Source organism: Pyrus communis, chromosome 2 (genome assembly GCF_963583255.1).
Source record: "Pyrus communis chromosome 2, drPyrComm1.1, whole genome shotgun sequence".
NCBI lineage: Eukaryota > Viridiplantae > Streptophyta > Magnoliopsida > Rosales > Rosaceae > Pyrus > Pyrus communis.
The window spans coordinates 17,566,088-17,588,979 of record NC_084804.1 but is presented as its reverse complement, the minus strand read 5'-3'; the positions used below and the strand labels follow the sequence as shown (position 1 = coordinate 17,588,979).

At 38.2% G+C, this 22,892-nt stretch overlaps 2 protein-coding genes and 1 non-coding gene across 3 annotated transcripts; 2 read left to right on the top strand and 1 right to left on the bottom strand.

Moving 5' to 3' along the window:
• The first annotated feature begins 11,694 nt into the window (after positions 1-11,694).
• On the top strand, positions 11,695-13,662 carry LOC137725761 (thaumatin-like protein 1). The gene is made up of 3 exons (XM_068464542.1): positions 11,695-11,930; positions 12,094-12,763; positions 13,240-13,662. The coding sequence occupies exons 1-3, from the start codon at positions 11,858-11,860 to the stop codon at positions 13,559-13,561; spliced, it is 1,065 nt and encodes a 354-aa protein (XP_068320643.1). The 5' UTR covers positions 11,695-11,857; the 3' UTR covers positions 13,562-13,662.
• A 3,746-nt stretch (positions 13,663-17,408) lies between these two features.
• LOC137723728 (endo-1,4-beta-xylanase 5-like) lies at positions 17,409-22,225 on the bottom strand. Its single transcript, XM_068462923.1, has 8 exons — positions 22,144-22,225; positions 21,988-22,022; positions 21,773-21,911; positions 21,051-21,223; positions 20,844-20,945; positions 20,595-20,741; positions 18,278-18,916; positions 17,409-17,946 (listed from the first exon to the last, which is right to left on the bottom strand). The coding sequence occupies exons 1-8, from the start codon at positions 22,223-22,225 to the stop codon at positions 17,611-17,613; spliced, it is 1,653 nt and encodes a 550-aa protein (XP_068319024.1). The 3' UTR covers positions 17,409-17,610.
• Positions 21,608-21,680, top strand: TRNAE-CUC (transfer RNA glutamic acid (anticodon CUC)). Its single transcript has one exon. It is a non-coding gene; the product is annotated as a tRNA-Glu (tRNA).
• Positions 22,226-22,892: the final 667 nt, after the last annotated feature.

Below are 22,892 nucleotides of genomic sequence, written 5' to 3'. Positions count from 1 at the left end.
TATTAGTCAAATCAGAAATATTTAAGTCATCTAATTGAGTTCAAAGAAATTGACGAACACTGCATTCTAATAAACATTGACATTTCATCGTGACCATTAGAGGGGCAAATGGTTTTGAATTGAATTGAATTTTTGCATAAATGATCTATGAATCGAGACTTTAACATAAACAGTTTGGATCATTAAAGTTCGATATTCAACGGGTTCCACAGGTAATCTCCATTTTTTAAAACAAAAAAATAGGTTTCGCTTCATTTAAAAGGTCTATATGAAATATTCACCATATATGTGATTGTTTAGACTCTCATAAGTCATATATTCCAACTTTTCTTTAATTTGAATACGATGATAGAGGCATATTTATATGTTATCCCAATAGTCACGATATTCAAACCCTCTGTTAGGAATAGCAGGCAATCTCATATCAGAATAAGGATTCGCAATCGAGACATGTATTGAATTAACAGAGGAAGGAAGAAGTAAGGCAAGGTAGCTGTTGAGATGGTAGGAATGGGTATGCCATCGGTAGATCCATATGCTTTGTATAAGAAGAGGCATACAAGGGGCCACTAAGTTGGATGTAAACGCAATTTTAGTTATTTGATTGGATAGCTCATTCTGTGTTAAAGTGTAAATCATTATCAAGTTACATATAGATCGTGATTGCATTCATTACAATCATGGACGGAGCTGGCTTAGGCTCAACGGGGACGGATGCCCCCACTTAATTATTTTTTGTTGAAAAAAGTATACTCTTTTAGTTGCTTGTGACATTAATATTAACTCTTTTATGCACTATTGCCATCTTTGGAAAAACATATTCAGCCGTAAAATTTCTGTTGACAAATTGAATGGGAGATTAATGAATAAATAATAACATAATTATTCTTTTATAGAGAGAGATTTGATGGTGCTAGTAATGAAGTTGTCATTCAATGTTTGAAAACATGAAACGCATCGAGATATATTGTAATAAGTTGTATAAAAAAGTTTTATGGATTAATATATAAGTGTTTTGTTGAGTACATTGTTGAACTTTTTAATTTATAACTTTGTTATTTGAGGATGCTTTTATCCATGCAAATCTTTAACTTCGTCCTTGATTACGATCTCATATGGTAAACGAACCTCGTATAATATTTGAACTAATGACAATAAATTTTTAACCCAATCAGATAGCAAATTAAAACAAGCGAAAGTAATAGCTTGTGAGCATACTATACCACTCATTTTTATTCCTCGAAAAGTATGCTTTTGCAATGAAGACAAGGGAAGGACCCTCTCTGGCCTCCTTTGTACCCAATAAAGAAGAAAGAAATTCACTTTTAACGTAAGGTAGAAATCAAAAACAACATCACTTTACTTTTTCATATTCTCCCAACACTAAAGCCCCTCATCGACAAATTATACTACTCAGAGCTCACAGTGGGTGGTGCAATGGTCTCTGCAATCGTGCAGTTTGGACCCCATTCATGCAAACCCTAGATAGAAGAACATAAATCATCACAGGCAAAAGATACCATTGCTTGGATCCAAATACAAGTTCAAAATAAATCAAATGATTGATGTAATTAGCTTTCCCTTGTTTAGTAAAAGTTAAAAATGCAAGTTTGGCCCGTATATTTTACAAGGAAAATGTGACCGACGGGATAAGATCAAGAGCCTAGAACACACTTCTTTATTCTAGGATGAGTGATGTGGTACGTTCTTATTAAATTCCAATAAAGGGAGGATGAGAGTTTGAATTCAAGACTCAATATGTTGAGGAGAAAAACCTTTCCACCACATGCAATCGAGATGTATTCTAAATATTGATGGACCGTTTTTCTTTTGGCATACACTTTATCTAGGGAAAAATGAATAATTTAAATGCGTCTTAAAGAACTTAACATCATCCTACACGATTTTATGAGAACACCGTTCTTAAATAAGTTACATTGTGCACCTTTAACTTGACAACAATTATAAGTACATTTCTCGATATGATATTTTGTAAATTTTAAGCGGCTATGACTTTTACAGTATTATAAGAATAATCAACTATGAAATAAATTGTTTAATTTACAGTGAAGCTTCAGTGCTGCTTTCAATTTTTCGTACACATAAGATACCTTTGGAAAACGGTCAATGAAAATGTGTGGATCGCATTTGAGATGCACTTTATTATGAGTGCCGTGTTTAGTGCGTTAATAGGAATTTGGCCTGCTTTTCAAATTTACTAAGGTCAATATTTTCAGCTTCTAAATAGTAAAAAAATGAATAGGAAGAGAGGTGTAGGGAATCCAATGCCCTCCCCCATAATTTGCACTAGCAAGTAGCAACTGGCAAGGACCACGAGTGCCACTGTCCCACGTGGAACATATCAACGGTCACTTAATCAGACGTGGTAAGAGATTAGATGTTCCTTAAGTAGGCCCCACCGCACGAAATAGTAACCAGATGAAATCATTATTTTTTTTATTAACTTGGAATGGCTCTGTATTTTACATGACATATTTTAAATTTGATTCGTAACGATAGTGATCATGAGAAACTAAATACCTTTATAAATCCTTCAAGTTCCTGAAACAATGAGTCGTTGTGACAAATCAGATTCCTTTTCTATAAAAACAAAACATTATTTTTTACTATGGATGTTGATGTGAAAAGTAAGAAACGTAAAAGGACTCGGCGGGCCCCATTATTTCCCAAAGGTTCGACTCTTTGTTGACTTTCCTCGAGTGGGTAAAGGAAAATAAGGACAATAAATATAATGCACTGCCCTACCTTTTGGAACTGTTAAAAATTAAAATCTATTGTGATGGTGCGTGTAGTGAGACGGGTATAGGTGGTGTTGGGTGGGTGGCTAGGGATTTTGTGGGCATTTTCAATGGTGCTGGTGGTAATAGAGCAATTCCCTGTGTCTCAAGTCTTATGACGGAAGCGGAAGCAATGCGGGTGGTTATGGTGGCTTGTTTGGGACGAGGCTTTACCTCTATTCAATTGGAGACTGACTCCCAGGTTCTTGTTGATATGATTCATGACCGTCTACAACTGGAGATGGTTTTGGATGGTATCTTGTGGGATATAAGTACGTTAAAGCAACAATTTGAATCTATTGAATTTTTATATGCTCCTCGTGTCTGGAATCAGGTTGCGTATTTGGTGACATCTTATGTTGTGTGTATGGGGGGTAGTCATTCTTGGGACGGTTTTAAATTAGAGTGGTTGTTTAACACTTTGACATCTGATGTAAACATTTTGATTCGTATTTAATATTACTACAACTTCTGCCAAAAAAAAAAAAAAATCCACTGCCCTAGCCATGAAACTGTAGGGGCTCGCGTACTGGAGCGGCTTCGCTCCCGCGTTAATTTGGTGTTTTGTTTTTTCGGTGTAAATAAAAATGATTTTGTATGGTATAAAAAGAAAAAGCATTCCTTTTCATCTTTCGCAATATAAACATGGGTTAACTCTTCTGCTAAAAGGCACGTGTTAATTGCAGGGAATTCGTGTCCAATTTTGAATGTTTGAGAACTAGTTCATAATCTATGATTCCATTCTTTGCAAACATATACACGTATGCCCGATAAGTAATGTTAGAAAGATCAAAATTTTAAAATAAATTTATCAAGTTTGGGGTCGTTAGACATTCGAATAATACTTGCATTCACTCTAAAAGTACATATCATTGTCCACCTATTTATGATTAATGCATTTTCACCGTATAGATGTCATAATCATATTCATTCATTTCCTTTAGGGAATTATTATTAGCACTCCAAAAATCTCATTCCACACTCCAAACTTTTTATATTAGGAAAGAAAAATACACTTGTGAAAAGTGTAGAATGAGATTTTTGAAGTGCCAATAACATTTCCCTTCCTTTATCATTATCTAAAGATCATTTATACTAAAATTTAGTTGATGTAGAGATCGTTTAGTTATATGTAACGAAGTGATATTTCAATAACAATTGAGATCTTTGTGGTGTAATATGCATTGATTTAATACATATTAATAACTAAATGATTTTAATTGGCTTGGGGTACATATAATCTTTGAATGATTATGTTGAAAATAAAGAAATTATATCATGACATAATCATAGTTAGGTGGACAAATATGTGTATACTAGAAAATGACCTAAGTGAAACAAGTTCACTATTGTTGTGGCGTTCCTGTGACAGCCCGCCCCAGAAACATTTTAACGTACGTGTGAAAAGACAATTTTGCCCCTAGTCCGTTTTCTTTACGTTTATTGGTTGTTTTTGTGTGTGTGTTGACATGTTTTGGACCACACACTCACACTCCCACACTCCATACCCTTCTGTCCCTTTCCCTGTGATTGTCCCGAGCCCCATTCCTCCCATTTCCTTTGAAAACGTACGGACACACACACAAGCACACTAAACCTCCACAGATCGAACAAACCAAGCACATTTTCGAGCTCGTGAGACTTGTAGGAGTGCAACTATACCATTTCCAGGTAAGAGCACCATCGTTTTCACGTCGAATCCACGAAGCCCGATTTGGGTACTGTTCATGCACACGTGATTTCTCACGTTTTAGGAAATTTCAAGCTTGTACGAAGCTTGGTGGGGTCCCAAGGAGGCTCGGAGTGGTTCGTTTGAAGGATTTGGACGTCGGGATCACTAGATTCGAAGTTGGCCGGAGTTGGGTTGTTTTGATAGGTGAGATTTCGTGGGTTTTAACCCTTGAAAGTAGTATAATTGTGTTCCTCTAGTTCTAAGCTTCATTTTGGTACCAATTTTGTCAAATTTGGGTGAAAAACGAAGAAGATATCGAAGTTTGAAAATTTTCCAGTTTTCCGGCGCCGGCGACAGCGCCGGAGAAGGAGACGGAATATTCCGTCAAGTCTGACGGAATATTCCTGACGCCGTTGACGGAATCTGTCAAAACTGACGGAATATTCCCTACGGCGTCAGTTAACGCCGTCAGCGTGCCAGGCACGTGCCTGCGCGTGGCCGGCGCGTGTGGCCGTGCCTTGGCCGGCGTGTGGGGGTGCGTGCGGCGGTGGAAAATTTTTCTAAAAATTTGGGTGTGTTCCTGAGGTTGAGTAGAGCACGTTGGTATATTCATTTGCCCCATTTGAGCATTATATGAGAAGTTATTACAAAAGTTTGGTTATGTGCTTTAAAATTAACGTTTTTGTAGTTGTTTCGCATATAGGTGATACCTATCCCGAGGACGAGCGTGGTCACTCGAGGCAGGGGGGCTACGACCCTTCCACATACCAGTGAGTGGGCTTTTGGTTTTCCGTATATACCTATATACATTTATTTTCCCAGAAATTGATTGAAAGAGTTATGTGTTTCATGTCATGCACTATATTATCATTGTTTATGCATCATTACGTGCATTATTAGTTGTATATATATATATATATACATATGCATATCGGGTGCTGTGGACGCATAGGTAAGTGCCAGGTAAGTGTTATTCATGTTTGCATTCAGTAGCGATTCGAGATGCTTAGAAAGCTCATAACCTGCACCCCCGGTGTTAGTGCTCCCGCCCAGAGTAGGGCACAGTCCTTCACGTGATGTTCACCTCCCACACCACACGCTCAGCTTGGATCCAAGTTAGGTGCACAATCCTGTCGTACAGACCACTTTAGGTGGTTCCGACTCGTAGGTGACCCGCGATTATTCGCACAGCCTTCACGTGATCGTAGCACTAGAACGTTTATATGTATTACACCCAGGCCTGTCGTACAGACCACTTTAGGTGGTTCCGACTCGTAGGCAGGTTTAGTTATTGAGATTGAGATTTGAGCTCTAGATTCAGCCGTACAGGTCACGTTAGGTGACTCCGGCTGCCAGATTATATGTTATTGATATGATTTATACCTGAGCACTTGCATTTCATTATGAGGTTCCGGCATGGCATATTCTTGAGCATAATTGGTATATCTATATACATGTACATATGGTTATTTTCTGGGAAGTATACAGGTTTTATGGCGAGGGGTTAGAACGTATTTATTAAATGGTTTTCGAAAAGCTTTGTTTTTGCCCACTCACGCTTTTGTTTTGCGCCCCTCCAGGTTCTAGTTGTCTAGCAGGTTCGGTGGTTTCCCAGAGGGCTTTCCTGGCATTTCTGACAGACGATCACCAGCGTAGGGTCACCTTCGGGTGTACTGTTGTCGTATCATTTTCTTTTGGACTGCTGTAGGCTTATTGCTCTGAACTTGTGTCTCACTTACGCTAGCACTTATTTCTATCACCTTATGTATGCTAGTTTTTAATTATTCGTACTTTTTGCATTATCATTTTATTAGCTTCCGCACTGTGCACGTGGCTTCGTCACTTTCGCGTGACGGCCAGCACGCCCGGATCTTGGTCGAGGTGTGTCAGTTCCGGTCACCCCAATCACTAATATATGGTCTTACGCAGTAACAAAGCCAAAAATTGTCGAGGGACGGAGGAGGAGGGGCGAAATGTGAAAGGGTAAAAGTTCTCAACAAAATTTAGACAACTGAATCCCTTAGATGGTAGATAATATTAATGTCGTTCATAATTTATCATTACAAACAAATTATAATTGTTGTTGGCGAGGTTTCATATCATAAAAATGTTGCATAATAGATTCATTATCAACTTAGTGACCTCACTTTGTTGTGAATTGCCCAAAATATTCAAAGGGGGATTTGGACTAACCAAAATATTCGAAAGAGGATTGAACTAACTGTGTTATTTAAAGTAGGATTTAAGCACCATTTCTTATAGTATCGTCTCATTACGTAACTGTATAATGAGAAAAAATGTCTTAGTCCTAAAGTCTACTATGACTAATAGCTAATTAAACAACAATTCAATTAATCAATAATCATATTATATTCAAGGTTTTAAATATCGATGTTAACAGAAATATTGATAACTCAATTTATAGAGATATTGACGTATATTTTGAAAAGATATCTCATACGTAAAAGTAATATTTGGTATAGAATTAAGTATTTTATTTCTAATTAATTTCATTATATAGCATATTTTGCTATTAAAGTTCCAATCCATATTATGTCAAATAGGGAAATTTGTTTTATGTAAATATTAGTTACTACCTACTGGGAACATTTTATTAACATCATTATCTTTTTATCTTGTGTACCTATTTGGAGTTTATCCAAACTAAACGGAATAATGCTAATTGCTAAGATACCAAACACGCCACTCAGAACTACAGTATGATGGTATTCCTTTTTATTTGGAAGTGAGAAGTCTTAGGTTTGAATCTTGTGGATGGCAAATTCAATACCAAATTAGGTTGTCCATTGTGTAGCTTAGTCAAACTCCCCATCTCCTCAGGGTAAAAATATTAATGTACTAAAAGAAATTAAAAAAAAAAAGATACCAAACACATTTTTCAGTAAAACGATGTCGTCTTATCATCAAATTAGGCCAGATTTAGGCTTTCTTCTACGTGGCCGCTTCTGCAACAAAGAGGCAACCATGGCATCTTTTTCTGGTCACTGAGGTTGGATCAGGATCCTCTCCTAAGCAAATGGTGAGGATCCTCCTGACCAATCACATCGGACCGTTCAAATTTTATTTAACGGCTACAATTATTATAATTTTTAGAGGGGCCCCATATTTGTAGTCATTGGATAAAATTTGAACAGTCCGATGAGCCTGGTCAGCAGGATCCTCACCATTTGCTTAGGGGAGATCCTGATCCACTGAGGCTGTGTTTGGGCATCAAAATCATGGAAATATTGACTGATTTTTGGCAATTTCACGAATAGTGACCAATTTTTGTGCGAAATATCCGATATGGGGGAAGATATACATTCAAGCATTTTGTTGAACACTTTCCGTGCAGGTTTACATGGGTGGATTCCTCGCTCTTCATGAGGATTTCTGAAGACCTGAGGGGCGGCCACCACTTATTATGCTGAGGTGGCTTCGCCACTAGCACTATGTAAGAGTTTTCGCATGGCCTATATTAATGGTTTGAAACACCACAGTGACCTTGAACCCATCATACTAAAGTCTCTCTTCCGCACTTGTAATGAAGTATTAATGTTTATAATATATATATATATATATATATATATATATATGTCACCTCCCAGCTTCGGCCCTCACCACATCCAGGGCCAGCTCCACCGTAGCACGATATTGTCTGCTTTGGGCCCCGACCATGCCCTCACGGTTTTGTCTTTGGGAACTCACACGAGAACTTCCCAGTGGATCACCCATCCTGGGATTGCTCTCGTGCGAACTCGCTTAACTTTAGAGTTCCGATGAACCTCGAAGCCAGTGAGCTCTTAAAAGGTCTCATGTTAGGTAGAGATGGGAATATACATATAAGGCTTACAAGATCCACTCCCTTTGGCGATGTGGGATGTTACAATATGTGTGTGTGTGTGTGTGTGTTTTTTTTTTTTTTAGTAATGCTACATTTAACACATATTTGTACCATCTTTCTAGCAGAGGTAGAGTCTACCAACATATGTGAATCTCATCTCTATAAGAGAGATGATACAATTTTTTATTTTTTATTTTATTTTATTTTTTGTGAAGAAACTTATATGGTATGAATATACAATTATTATGATACCTCAAATCAATAATACAATAAGAATGTACTATATTCTCGAAAACCTCACTTCAATATAAAGCTACTGATGTGAACTGTAAACTGTAAACTCTTTCTGTGCTGCTTCAATAACCTAACCTTAGATTGAAGCTTCAGCCGCTGCCCTTTGCTTTTACTTAGGGTCAACAACAACTTGTTACTCCCTCTCTCTTTTCCTCATCCTTCCCTCCATTTTCCTTTGCCCTTTCCTTCCTCTCTCATCTCCTCTGCCCCTTCCCCCCACAATTTCCCACTCCCTCTTCCTTCCTACTTTCCAGTCTTCTTCATTCTTCATTTATTTCAATTTTTGTTTTAGTTTGGTCTCAATTATCCCCTGAGCTGGTTTCATATTTAGGCTTCATGCCCCTTATTCGAGTTTTTCGCCTCCTTTTATTGCTTTCTGTTATTTACTTTTCCTTCATCCCTCTTTTGTATACGTACTTCAACCCTTGGAGTAAAACTCAAATTTTAGGTTCTAAACCCACCCCAACTTGATCCAACCCTTGGGGCGGATATGAATTTTAACCCAAAACTCATTTCAGGGGTAAATTTAGGCTAGGATTACCCTTGAGTTAGTAGGATGGCCCACCACATAACACGCCCCAACCTCGATATCCCCAAATTAGCTTCGCTTATTTCTGGGTCGACTTGATTGGCTTCGCGGGTCACCAGACCCTATAAAGGAAAACACCAGAAATCCAAGGGTTTTCGCCGGGAAACTTCCCCGACTCCGATATGGGGTCAAATCTCCATCATTTCCAGTGATTTTTGAACCATAATGAAGCTAAAGAAGAGGGGAACAAGAAATTACCAATTTGAGGATTGACTAAGGTCGGAGTTAGCCGGAAAAGGTTCGAAGCCACTGGATTCCTCGTCGGAAAACTGGAGAAATCTATCCTCATATTTTCTGCATCCCAAGCTCACCAAAATGAGCATGTCGACTTAGGAATCGAACTAAACATCAAAAGGAAAAGAGAAGATGAACCTCAAAGCGTACCTAGCCTGTGAATAGTAGAGGTTTCACCAAAAAGGCTCTGTGATCATTACAGAGGTCTAGAGTCATTGAGTTGATTTTCCTACGTGTTGTAGTCCTCGCTCCAGAGCTTAAATATGAGGTGATGGTGGGGATTTGGTAGTGCGAAGACTTGTTGGCGAATATGGCGAGTGGGGGTGGCCGGTGATGGTTTAATAAAGAATAAGGGATGTGAGAATGAGGAACAGAGAGAAAGGGGAGAGTCTGTGGAAACGAGAGCCGAGAGAGAACTAGGAGTTAAGGTGGTAGTCAGTAGGGTGGGTTACCGGAGAAAGGTGTGTGGATGTTGCTTGGGGGAAGGGGGAGACAACAGAGAAAATGAAGGAGAGAGAGTTCCAGAGACTGGGGAAGAAAAGACACGTGGTAGAAGGAGAAGTGAGGTGCAAGCCCCACATGCTAGAAATCAATTAAATAATAAAATATCTAGAATAGTGGAATGACTATTTTGCCCTTCGCTTCGTAGTTCCGCAAAACGCTCATCGTGACTCCAAATCCAATTCCGTTTGCGCATACGCGTTCGTAGCAATGAGTTCAATAACGATATGCTAAGAGAATGGATCTTACGTGACACGGCAAGGTGGTCAACAAAAGTCAACATTTTTGCCTCGAAGGCATTTTTGAAATTTCACATTATAAATTTATAAAAACCGTAATATCTGGGGACAAGTCGTTACACCATATATGTGTACTTCTTTCTAGTTTTATATTTATAAATTCATTGCATCCAACAGGTAAGATCTGATATGATCAAATACAACGATAGAAAAAACCCAACGGTCCAAATTTAAATCCAACGACTAAAGTAATTAAAAAAAAATTATTTCATGTGTTTCATATTCTCATAGTGTTCCACGAGTTTCATGGTGTCGGTTTAGTGATTTTTTAATATTTATTGGAATCTAAATATTTTTAGGTTATAATGTTCATCAAATTAAATTAGGATAGTCTACATAATTTTTTTTTTTTAAATGTTACTTTAAGAGAAAAAAATAATCCTAAGTTCATTATTTAATGATCTCGGGCTAAAAATTTAACCCAGAAGGGTTGGAGCAGAAAAAAGTGTTTCTGGATTAAAACCTAAATTTTCTAAGCTAAAAATTTTAGGTTTTAATCCAAGAATTGGAGACAGTCTTAGCAGTGTTATTCCATCCGCACCTCATCCCATGTTCAGATTTGCATACTCCAATCACACATTGGATATCAGATCCATTTTCCTCCCTCACCTCCCTTCCAGCAATTGACATGTCGGATTCCCATCGAGGCCAAGTATTTTGCGGTCCCCACCACAGTATGGGTATTTTACATAACCCCTTAGCCTCACTTTCTATACATAAGGTACTCTGTTTATTTGCAGGGGTTCGTGAAGGAGACTTGGATTTGTTATCTACTTTCTCAGTTTTGGAGTTTGGTTTACGCTGGTTGAGATAATTTTTTTTTATTTTTTATTTTTTTGTTTTTGCCGCTTTCAAGTCTAAGTTTGTGTGGGTCTCTCGTTGTATTTTGGGTTGCAGCTCTCTTTTTGTTTGGACATGTTACTTTATTTGTTGTTATTTAGCTAGATCTTTTTAGATCTTGTACTAATTTTTATGGAAGTAATCTTGTTTGAAAAAAAAAGAAAAAGAAAAAGAAAAAAGAATGTACTCTATTTTCTTCCCCTAAATAATCAGTATAATATTGTTTCTTTTTTTTGTTTTTTTGTGGTAACAATCAGTATAATATTGTTTGTCATAAGCTTGAGGAAAAGAAAAAAGAAACTTTAATAAAAAGTTCTCTGTATTGTTTACTTTAACGAAAAATCATATTTTTACATTAAAAAGTTAATTATGATATTATTTATCTTTTATTTTATTCTTATCATTAAAATTTAAAATTTTCAAAATATTTTCATTAATTTTCGTAAAAACAAAAAAAATGGTAAAACATAAAAGGTGAGACCGTCAGAGGGACTGCATAGCTAGTTAGCTACTGTTTTATAATTGATTTGCGTCTCTCATGCTCAGTCCCCCATAACAACTTTGTCGTTTTAGCTGTCATATTGAACCCCATTCAAGTGCTCCCTTCCTTCCTCCAATCACTCTCTCTCTCCCCCTCCCTAAACCCCTGCATTGTCCTCACTCCCAGAGCCTCCCACATCACCGCCATCCTCCTCCCTCACAGGCCGTCGCTGCTCATTCCCACTCTCCACCTCCTCCCTGTTTTAGAAAAAGGTCCCAACTCAGAAAAATCATAAGATACTCCACATGGATCCCTTCTTTACATCTTCACCTTCATTCACTTTCAGCCTTCTTCTCTTACTTGCCATGGCTTCCACAGGTAAAGCTCCAAACTTCCACTCTCTCGGCTTCTCTGCTTTCATGGGTTTTCCGTAATTTCATCTGGGTCTCTGTCAAAACTCACATTTTCACTAACAAGTTCACAACTCTCTCTCTCTCTCTCTCTCTCTCTCTCTCCCCCTCCTATGTATTTTGTGTTTCAGGTGTTTTAGCGACGACATTCACATTCGTCAACAGATGTGACTACACAGTATGGCCCGGCATTCTCGCAAATGCGAACAGTCCTACGCTCGACTCTACCGGATTCGAGCTCCCCCAACAAACAGCCCGCACATTCCAAGCCCCGACCGGCTGGTCAGGTCGTTTCTGGGCCCGAACAGGCTGCAGTTTTGACGGATCCGGTTCGGGGTCCTGCACCACCGGCGACTGTGGCTCCGGCCAGGTGGAATGCAACGGAGCCGGAGCCGCCCCGCCTGCGACGCTAGCCGAGTTCACTCTTGGTACCGGCGGTCAGGACTTCTACGACGTCAGCCTAGTAGACGGGTACAACTTGCCCCTTTTTGTCGAAGGGACTGGCGGGTCGGGTCAGTGCGCTTCGACCGGGTGCTCCACAGATCTGAACAGGATGTGTCCGACCGAGTTGAGGGTTGGCGATGGCGACGCGTGTAAGAGCGCGTGCGAGGCGTTTGGAACTCCCGAATACTGTTGCAGCGGCGCGTATGCTACACCTAACACTTGTAGCCCGTCGGTTTACTCGCAGATGTTTAAGGCGGCGTGCCCCAAGTCATATAGCTACGCCTACGACGATGCTACAAGTACGTTTACGTGCACTGGTGCTGATTACACGGTGACCTTTTGCCCCTCTTCTCCAAGGTAAAAAGATTAAAGCTATATGCTTTTGCTTTATTGCTTCACAAACTTTTGTTGAACGTATTTCATCATTCAGGGATTTACATATAAATTTTTATGAGCTGAATTCATATACGAGACCTTATAAATTTTGACATGTTATAAAATCCCAACAAGCTAATGATTATTCCTTGAAAAATTAAAATATAAATATGATCTAATATTCTCTCTTTTTGTGAGTTTCATTTTGTTGTGGGTGGTTTAGTGGCTAATTGCCAATGCCATGCTGCCAAAGATTCTCTTTTTGATGTTTGATTAAGTTTTGGGGTATTTTATTTATAATATTTGGGTTTTTATGTAATTAACTTATGTTGGTAAGATTGCTTTTGCATATGATTATGTATTATTTTCATCACTTTGGACTGTCACTTTGTAGGGTTTCTGATTAATTAGCTGGTTTTATATGGTTTCTTCTAACATTTGATCATGTGGGTATGCAGTCAGAAATCTTCTAGAGATTCAACAACACCAATGACAGCAACACCATCACAAGGGGCTGCTACTTCCGGGTCGGATCCCGGGTTTACTTATTCGAATTCCGGTGCCGGCTCAGACGGTGCAGTGTCTGGTTCTGGTACAGGTGCGGGTACGGGTACTGGGGCAGGTTCCGGCACGGGGGCTGGTGAAGCAATGCTGGCAGATGGGTCATGGTTAGCTGGTTTGGCCATGGGAGACTCACCTAAGGCAGTACCTCGCCCTACTCTACACTCACTCACTGCCTCAGCAGCTTTATTTATCCTCTTGTCCTATCTCTACCTGTAGCCCTTGACTTTCATGCACCATGGGACGAGTGTCGAACATTTAATCCATCATGTGAATAGCATGTGACCATAAATGTAAGACAATGGGAAGTTTTCCTCCGACTCTATGATTCCTTGGCTTGTTGGTCCTCAATGTAAATTCTTCACGAGGTTTTGAGTGTTTAAGTGGTCACCGGAGTTTTGCCTTTGGTAGGAAACGCTGACAGATTCATCAACATTGTAAAATCCATCAACATTCCCTCCAAATATCATTGCAACATACACATCAGAAAAGTTGCTCTTTACCCTTTTTTATCGCAGTGAGCACATATGTAAACAAGAATGCTAAAATGTCAGTCTCTCAAAAGCAGTTCGATCCATGCCATGATATATCGATCATTCAAACATCTTAAACATATCCCTCCATTCAGCAGCACCTTAGGGGATGACATAGCCCATAAATAAAGTTAAGGGCAAGGTTCTAACGAGGAAATGCTTGGATACCTAGGTACCCATAGACAAGGAAAGGCATAGTAAGAGACGAAATGCTTTAGGGAGTTGAAAATAAGCATAGATCTGGAGATCCTTGAATAGGTTAACATTTCGAACTAAATTAATTATGCAATGCTATGTGGAAAAGTTAATACATTAGCGTCATATATTTAGTCTGGAATGTCACATTGGCGTTCCGAGATGTAGTTCAAGTCCTTCATGTAGTAGTAAGTGCCCTTTTTCTTTCCCACTTAAAGCTTGTCTGAACTCTGGAGTCTGAAGGTTCCGCCGCTATGTACTTATTAAAGCAACAAATGAGGATTGAAAACCGTTCTTTTGGTCTTCGACTGCCTTTTTGTTTTTGGGTTTTGTTTCTGCTTTGATTTTGTATCAAAAGAAAGAGAATTTGTGTGTGGCTTGTGAAGGTTTCTCTTGAAAAGGAAGTGTATAATCGAATGCGTGAGTAAAACTGTAGGCTGCTTTCCGTTTGAGAGGCACCACTTTGCGGGCATTTCAAGTTTATGTTTAATCTCTCTCTAAATTTTTTTTCCTACGATTTGTGAGTGTTCAAGCACGTGTTGAAGTAAACTTTGAATACGTGCAATTACAAGATCAGAAAATATGTCGTGTTCATGGGAGTTACACTGAGTTTAGAACTCGTTTTTTGCTCACTCATTCCTACTCAATATCGAGCAAAACTTATGTATGACAAATTTTCATACCATGTTGTGTTCATACAATGAGCGTTATAGACAAGAGGTGGTACAAAACCCTAAGTTATTTCCATGTTATTATTTTGTTTGGTGAGAGGGTGCATTGGGGTTGAAATCGTAGGTTGGATTTTCAAGGGAAATAACCTAATCGTCAGTGGGTTTTGGGGACCCAAGAACAAATGCAAAACAAATCTTCACAACTAAAATAAAGAGGGATTTGGAGGAAAAGTGGCGGATTTGTGCAAATGACATAATTAGCTACCTTCTAATGTTTGATGTAATCATACACCATCAACTTTTCTTCCGAAAATTTGCGTAAAAGGAACATGATGTTGACATTGTTGAGATGAGAATATAGGCTCTTTTTGGCCCACCTTTGAAATTTTTCATAACATCAAACCACTTTTTGGACCAATCTTTGCAAAATTCGCATAGTGATTATGTAAATTGGCGTAAGCGGACAGCTTAATTAGTCCTAATCGAAGTTTTTTCGTCATTTCTTTTGATACAAGTGATATCAGGCAGAGAAAACTAAAGATGACTATATAAATGATTTTAACTACTTGAGTTACAAACTATTTACGTGATGACGGAAGTTACTCAAGGTGGCGTATGTTGATCTGCAGCCAATCAGATTTTAATGAACAAGGGGACTCATAATGCTATAGTAGTATTAAGCAGTTTCTCCATTAAGTAAAATGTGGGTCCTTCCCTTCCCACCAGAATCAAATCCTCAATTTATTGCGTTCTAATGACCTCGCTTGGTGCCTGGACAAGTTTTTCTCAAACAATAATTACCCTTCAATTATATCCTAACCACTGTTTGTGTAGGATAATTACACAAACAATAATGACCCTTCCCTTAGATTTTTTTTTTCTTTTTTTTTTTTTTTGAGTGCATAATTACAAGTTCAAACTATAATTTTGGGCCAATGTAGTTTGGGCGAAGTTCTAATTTGATGCATGTAGTTTTAACATTTGCATTTTTTAATGAATTTTTCAGCAAAATATACATGTTTGGGTCACATATAAGGTGTTTTCATACTTACAAAAAGTTTGTATTCTCCGTCACATTTGTCACTCGTGTGCTACTTTTGTCGACAAATTTGACTAAACTTTAGAAAGCAGATTCACCAATTTGGCCTAATTGCAATTGTTACATAAGTATCAAAAGGTTAGTCTGCTGGGAATCATGGCATCTTAGAAAAGTAGTAAAGAAGTTGGTGTGGAGTAAATGTGAGATACAAGCTACACAGGGGGACAATTTCTGCAGATTAAAGCAACAGCACCAAAATAATTTAAGATGGGCAACTACGGATTCTGAATTATTCACAACCTCAGGACTTAATGTTCTTATACTTAGTTAGAATTATCGAGTAAACTGTCATTTGATCTCGTGAATTATTATTCCAGTTAAAATTGATTGATCTCTCGGATTATTTTTTAGGAAAATTAATGAAAAATGCTTAAAAACTTTGAGTTTTAACGAAAATGACAAAAATGTGTTGTAAGTGAATAGTACCAGGATTGACTTTTTAGAGTAAAAATGTGATTTTTCGTTAAAATAAACACTACCGGGAGCTTTTCGTTAAAGTTCCCCTATTTTTTTGGTCCCTGAACTGTTTTAAATTAGTTAGTTAACTCCTCACCATCAAATTCAATGAAATTCAATCCATTTTACTGTCAAATACTAGCACATGATTAACTCTTGAGGGTAAAACCGTGCCAGTATTTGACGGCGAAGTAAATGAAATTTCATCGACTTTGATAGTGAGGAGTTAATTTTTTGATTTCAAATAGTTTAGGAGGTTAATTTATCAAAAAGTAGTTCGGAAGGTCAATTTTAACTGGAGTAGTATTCAAGGAGTCAATCTGTAGTTTACTCAATAATTCTAACTATGTAGAAGAACATTAACTCTTGAGGTTCTAAAGAATTTAGAATCCTTAATTGCCCATCGAGAAATGCTAAGGAGACTCTAAAGTGAGAGTCTCCGTCACCTCATGTTTTCGATATAATGCTTTATAATATTAGCACGGGAATTGTGCCAAAAAGATGAGGTGACGGAGAGTCCATAAAAAGTCCGACTTTTGAGAGAGTCTTCTTAGCATTTCTTTTGCCCATCTTAAATTCTTTTTGTGTTGTTGCTTTAATATGCAGAATATTGTCCCCCTATGTAGTCTACATCTCACATTTAGGATGACAAATTTAACTCAAGTAATAGTTCAGGGGGTCAAACGGTAGGTTATCTAAAACCATTGTACACAAAAGTACAGATTTTCCTTATTAAATTGTGGATTTTCTACTTTTTTGCTGAAACTAAATCTCTATATAGTTAGGAGATATGGGCGTAGCCAAGTTCGTCATAAAATAATGTTGTCCGCTTTGCACCTAAATTCGAATCATATATAACACAAAACTTCTCCGTCGATTCCTTTTAGTTGAGCCTTTTGGTCTGTCATTATACCTTTTCTTATGTATTTCCACACCCCTAAGAGACCCCAAAAATGGACAGCTTCTTTTTCTTAGGAACACATACAAGATTTGTCACAACAAATGGCAACTCCACCATTAACTACTTCATTTATGAATTTCCTAGTAATAGAAATACATGTCCTAGCGAGACAAAATTTATAACCTATTTTATCATCAGGTCGAGGTGGAGACCGAAGGTCATGAGCGACCGATCCAGTAGAACAATTCAAAAGATAAAGAACTATCGTTAATTTTTCGGTACCCTTTTTTAGCTTCTAGAATCTATTTCTTAGTTCAAGATCCCTCTTACTAACTGGAATCAAAGAATTAGTAAGCTAAAAAACCTATTTTCTTAGGATTACGAGGTCCATTCGAATATGATATCCAATTGTATCACAATTGAATGCTAATATGTCTGGTTTCTTCACCTTGGCACAGTGAGAATGTTGAGCTTGAAGTCCTATTGCCATACTTGATACTTACTCTATATTCACCCAAGAAACCATAGAAGCTGTATGATCCATGCTCATCTGTCTGGCCCTCTACCTCCCCAGTTTGCCATTCTTTCAAGAGCTTGTCCACCATATCACCAGCAGGTAGGTTATGAAGGTTATTGTCTGTTAGGCACATTTGGTAGCACCCATTAGGATGCAATGCAGTCCAAAGCATTATCCCATTCACCGATGGATGCGAGAAGCCTTCTCGTAAAACTTGTTCTAGATAAATTGCCTATGCAGAACAACAAAAACTGTAGTAGGTTAGTCCCGGAGTAGAAAATAATTTTACATGAGATTGTTTCTGTCGTGCCAAATGCTTCGCTTAAAACCCGAACATTAAAGTTGAACACATGTCATTTTGTAACTAGGCAAGTGGTTGGAACAACTCCATGTAGCTTTTCATGCCCTTTATGTAGAGAAAAACTTGGGTAGGAACGCCTGACCAGGTCATATGTATGACACTCTCACCAAAGCATGGGATGTTGATCCCATTTGATGTGAGAGCTATCCTAATCAGGCAGTCCTACCGTAGTTTCTGTTCCTATGTGTAACAACTTATTTACCTGTGTTTCTTTGTCTAGAGTGCTGCTGATATCAACCTCTGTGAGCCAAATGGGAAGGCCTAATGTGGCCAACTTGTCAAGGATTGCTCTCATTAGAGGGAGGTTTGGTACTGTAAAATGACCCTCTAGTCCAATCCCATCCATCAATGCTCCACCATGCCTAAGCTCCCTCAACCTTGAAATGTAGGAATCAACGGTCGAATTTACATCGCTGCAAGTCTCGACCACATTAAAATCATTCATGAAAAGGGTTGCCAAAGGGTCAGATTTGTGTGCCGTCTCGAAAAAATGCAATGTGGCATTGGGGCCAAGCTTCTGCTCATAGAAATCAAAGTGAAGCATTTCATTGCTGACGTCCCAATGGACGAACTCTTCTCTGTATTGGCTCATTAGGCTTTGGATTCGGGAGTTTACCGCCAAATGCAGCTCGCTGCCGGTAAGGTTTCGAACCCATGGCGGCGTGTATTTGGGATCTTCCCAGAATATGTTGTGACCTCTAGCAATGACTCGGTTGGCACGCACAAATTGCAGCATTTGATCTGGAACGGTGTAGTTGGTTTTGCCCTGTTCAGGTTCCGTTGCATACCACTTGAGTTCGTTCTCAAACACCGCGGCATTGAATCGTTTTGCGAACCAATTCTGGATTGTAAATTTTGTTCTTAGCTAGCAATTATGTTGATGCATTGCATAAACAACTTGAGACTCGATTTTATAAGAAAAATTTAGGCTTTTTAGCCAAAATGAATCCTGAGATTTGCATAACTCCTCACTTTGGTCCCTGAGATTTCAAATCAATAGAAGTGGTCCCTGATATTGTCAACCATCCATCATTTTAATCATTCCGTTAAAAATTCCGTTAAGTGTTCCGGAGCTCTTGGCCAGAAGTTTGGGCAAGTTTCAAAGCTTTGTAACTCAATCGTTTCTTAACCAAATTTGACCCATAATATATCAAAATGAAGATAGGAAAGTGTATAATAAGATTATGCCAACTTAGAAGTCCAATGGTTGCTGGAGATTGTCGGAAAATAGCCTCAAAATTGACTGGTCTGAGGGAAAACTGGAAAACTCGCCGGAAACTGGGCAAACTTTAAACGTTCATAACTTCTTCAATACTCGACGAAATCAAGTGATTGAAAAACAAAAATCATACTTCTCGACGAGAAGAAGATAATGGTATCTTTTTCAGAGGCTAAATCGCCGTTTTTTGGCCGGAAAACGGCTCGAAAGTGGCTGTCTTGGTCTCAAGTTAGCCACTTTCGAGCTGTTTTACGGAAAAAACACGGAGATTTAACCACTGAAAAAGGTACCATTATCTTTTTCTCGTCGAGAAGTATGATTTTGTTTTTTGAATCACTTGATTTAGTTGAGTATTGAAGAAGTTATGAACGTTTAAAATTTACCCAGTTCCCGGCGAGTTTTTCAGTTTTTCATCAGACCAGTCAACTTTGAGGCTATTTTCCGACCATTTCCGATAACCATTGAGCTTCTAAATGGTATAATCTTGTTCTACACTTTTCTATCTTCATTTTGATGTATTATGGGTCGAATTTGGTTAAGAAACGATTAAGTTACGAAATTTTGAAAATTGCCCAAACTTCCGGTCAAGAGCTCCGGGACACTTAACGGAGTTTTGAACAGAATGACGAAAATGATGGATAATGGACAATCTTAGGGACCACTTCTATTGATTTGAAATCTCAGGGATCAAAGTGAGGAGTTATGCATATCTCAATGACTATTTTGGCTAAAAAACCAAAAATTTATGTGAGGTTGTTCCTGTCACGTGACAATGATGAGTGACATAACAGTTTAGTTAAATGATGACATTGTTTATATTTGAGGATCAAAATTTTTATTTCCTGAACACAATAAAAATCTATTCTTAGCTTAGCATTCTCGTTATTGTCATGTTGCTTATGAGATTGGTTTTTGCATAAAGGGCAATTCTTTCAAGCGTAAGGCTTGATTGTATGAGAAAAACCTATATTGGTCAATTACTGTCACGTAACAGTGTTGAGTATCAGAACAATTCATTTAAAATTAAGATAACATTGGTTAAATTTGATGATCAAAATTATTTCTTAAATACATGTCATTTTTTAACTAAACTGTTCTGCCGCTCAACAATATCACACGATAGCATAATGATGCGGAACAAAAGTGGTGGCTGGAGTGATTCCAATTATCCTTTACTATTGTTTTAAGATAAGTTTAATGTGTTTTTGCTTCCGCTAAATTATTTAAATTCCGCTGCCATACTCTGTCCTACATCAAATATCCACGCAAGTTTTTCTACGAGTATGGACTGCATCCTAACCTGATAGGGCAGATTGCCTAGAATGGTCTTTGCAATTGCAGATCCAAATGGGAAATCTTTGGAGACTTGCTCTACGTCAATTGCCGCTCCTTGCAGCCTCTTTCCCTGCATATCTGAGACATGAACCGTCACGGCACGCTTCCGTTTCTATTGACAAACAAAGAAAATATTACACAAAATTAACAACTTTCAGTCTTTCATAGTTAAATTAACCAGAGATCCAAATCAAATGAAAATATATATACTCACAGTGTTGATCATATATTCCTGATATGCATTCCATTGTTGAACACCAAATGGCTGCAAAGAAGAGCTGGCAATTTCTATGTTTACAGCACAGTCATCTGCATTCTATATACAATCGAAACAAAAATATTAAAAATTTACATTAAATTTTGAAACTTTTGGGGGGCAGTAAAAGATAAGTAGTGAAATATGTCGAGTAGGAAAAGTTACCTGAAAGAATAGGATGGATAATTGGGATGGCGAGTTTAGGACAAAGCCACCCTTGAGAAATGACCAGCATCTATCCTTAGCCAAAACAGTTCCTACACAGTTATATATTTCATTTTCTGTCCTTAGGCTTGCCCTTATGAGACCTGAGCCTGTACCCTCTATCTTGACCCAACCTGTTAGATTAAGCACAAACCATATGAGGCTAATGTCATATCCACAAGTGGCTAAAGTTGTAAGTCTCTAATTAGTGCAGTGCAGTCACGCGTTCATGAGTGATTTTGTTTTCCTTATGCAAAAGATATTAAGCAATCTACAAGTGACCTCAAGCCTTCGACACTGGTTTATGCAAGTTCAAGAATTAGGGTTACCTAAGTTTTATTCCTATAACGCTTATGCTTGCTTTGGTAGTTTTTTAGACACAATAGGCTGGGCTGGGCTGGGCTTTGGTCTTTCTGGGTAATTTGTTTAGACATAATGCCTAGCTAAGCTTAGCCCAGCATGGGCATGGCTCATCTATTATATTAGAAATATGTTGAACAAGACGTGCATAGCAGCAATCCGTTGTAGTCTAGTTGGTCAGGATACTCGGCTCTCACCCGAGAGACCCGGGTTCAAGTCCCGGCAACGGAATCTTTTTTCGTTTCTCCACCAATTTTTTACCCTAAATTTCCGAGAAATAAATAGTTAATTAACGAGAAGGGTAAAAAGTTGAGAAACCCAACTGGAGAAACAGTAAATGGTGCCCTGGGTGAGATTGTGCAGTACGAACGATGGTGAATAAACTCCACTGCTTGTAGAGGTTCCCAACTGATCAACGATGATCCCGCCGCCGTACAGAGGCTCCTCCGGCTGCAACTTACACTGCCCTAACAAAACAATTTATCAAGGTGATGAAAACACAATTCCCACATATAATTTGTTCGCATTTATCTTTTACCTCAGTGTAAGCAGTAGGATCATACAGGGGGCCGTCTGCAATGTGGAAAAACAGTAAAAAAAAAAAAAAAAAAATTAGTAACATGTGAAAATTGGACATCTATGAATCGTAGAAAAACCAGACGAAATGAGAGAGGAAGGGGGAAGAAGAGTGAACCAAATGAAACAACAAAGGAGGAGGAGTCCACGAGGAGAAAGAAGAACAATAGGAAGCTAAATGTGATATTTGTGTCTTCCATTTTTGCTCGGAGGTTGGAGGCTGAGTTGTGTAATGTTCTACTACTGCAAATCTGAAACGGATTTTATAAGGGACACTGCTTCGCTCCTTTTTGAGTTAGAGTCATTTATTTTTCTTACAAGTTGCAGTTTGATACGTATATACAGAAATAACTTATTACAACAAAGAAAGAAAAACTTATGCAGACCAGCCAAATATATTACTTTTTGTTAGAATGGAATATGAAAATTTGAGGTTATGGGTTTAATTTATAAGTAAGAAGAGTTTATATTGGACCACTTGTTTTATTTTTAGGTCAAATATAATCCAAAATAATGGAAGGTTCAAATAAAAGAACGTAGTTGAAAATGAGGAGGTGGAGGTCACAAGGGTTACAGTGCCCGAAGGGGACACTGAGGAGTCCGTGGGCTGGTCACATGTTTGTGTGAGCGTGAAAGCTCCATGTGATGGCCATTAGTTCATGGACGCATCAAACATTCCAACCGTGAATTCATTCTTGTTTTTTATGTGGAGAAGAACATGGTCATGATATTCGTTGTTAATTGTAACACCATCATGTAGTGTTAGTGGCGGATTCAAAATTTTTTTTTTAAGAAGGGTAAAGATGTAGTCCGCTTCTCGTTACTTACTAGTTACCATACATTAGTCTCTTTGAAACATTTTGTTAG

What these genes read in the sequence shown, in the direction of transcription:
- LOC137723728 (XM_068462923.1), bottom strand. Translation starts at nt 22,225, where the DNA reads ATGGAAGACACAAATATCACATTTAGCTTCCTATTGTTCTTCTTTCTC. An exon ending in CTCCTTTGTTGTTTCATTTG is followed by an intron (nt 22,023 to 22,143) that starts GTTCACTCTTCT and finishes TCCACATTGCAG; the next exon opens with ACGGCCCCCTGTATGATCCT. An exon ending in TAGGCAATCTGCCCTATCAG is followed by an intron (nt 18,917 to 20,594) that starts GTTAGGATGCAG and finishes TTTACAATCCAG; the next exon opens with AATTGGTTCGCAAAACGATT.
- LOC137725761 (XM_068464542.1), top strand. Translation starts at nt 11,858, where the DNA reads ATGGATCCCTTCTTTACATCTTCACCTTCATTCACTTTCAGCCTTCTT. An exon ending in ACTTGCCATGGCTTCCACAG is followed by an intron (nt 11,931 to 12,093) that starts GTAAAGCTCCAA and finishes TTTGTGTTTCAG; the next exon opens with GTGTTTTAGCGACGACATTC. An exon ending in TTTTGCCCCTCTTCTCCAAG is followed by an intron (nt 12,764 to 13,239) that starts GTAAAAAGATTA and finishes GTGGGTATGCAG; the next exon opens with TCAGAAATCTTCTAGAGATT.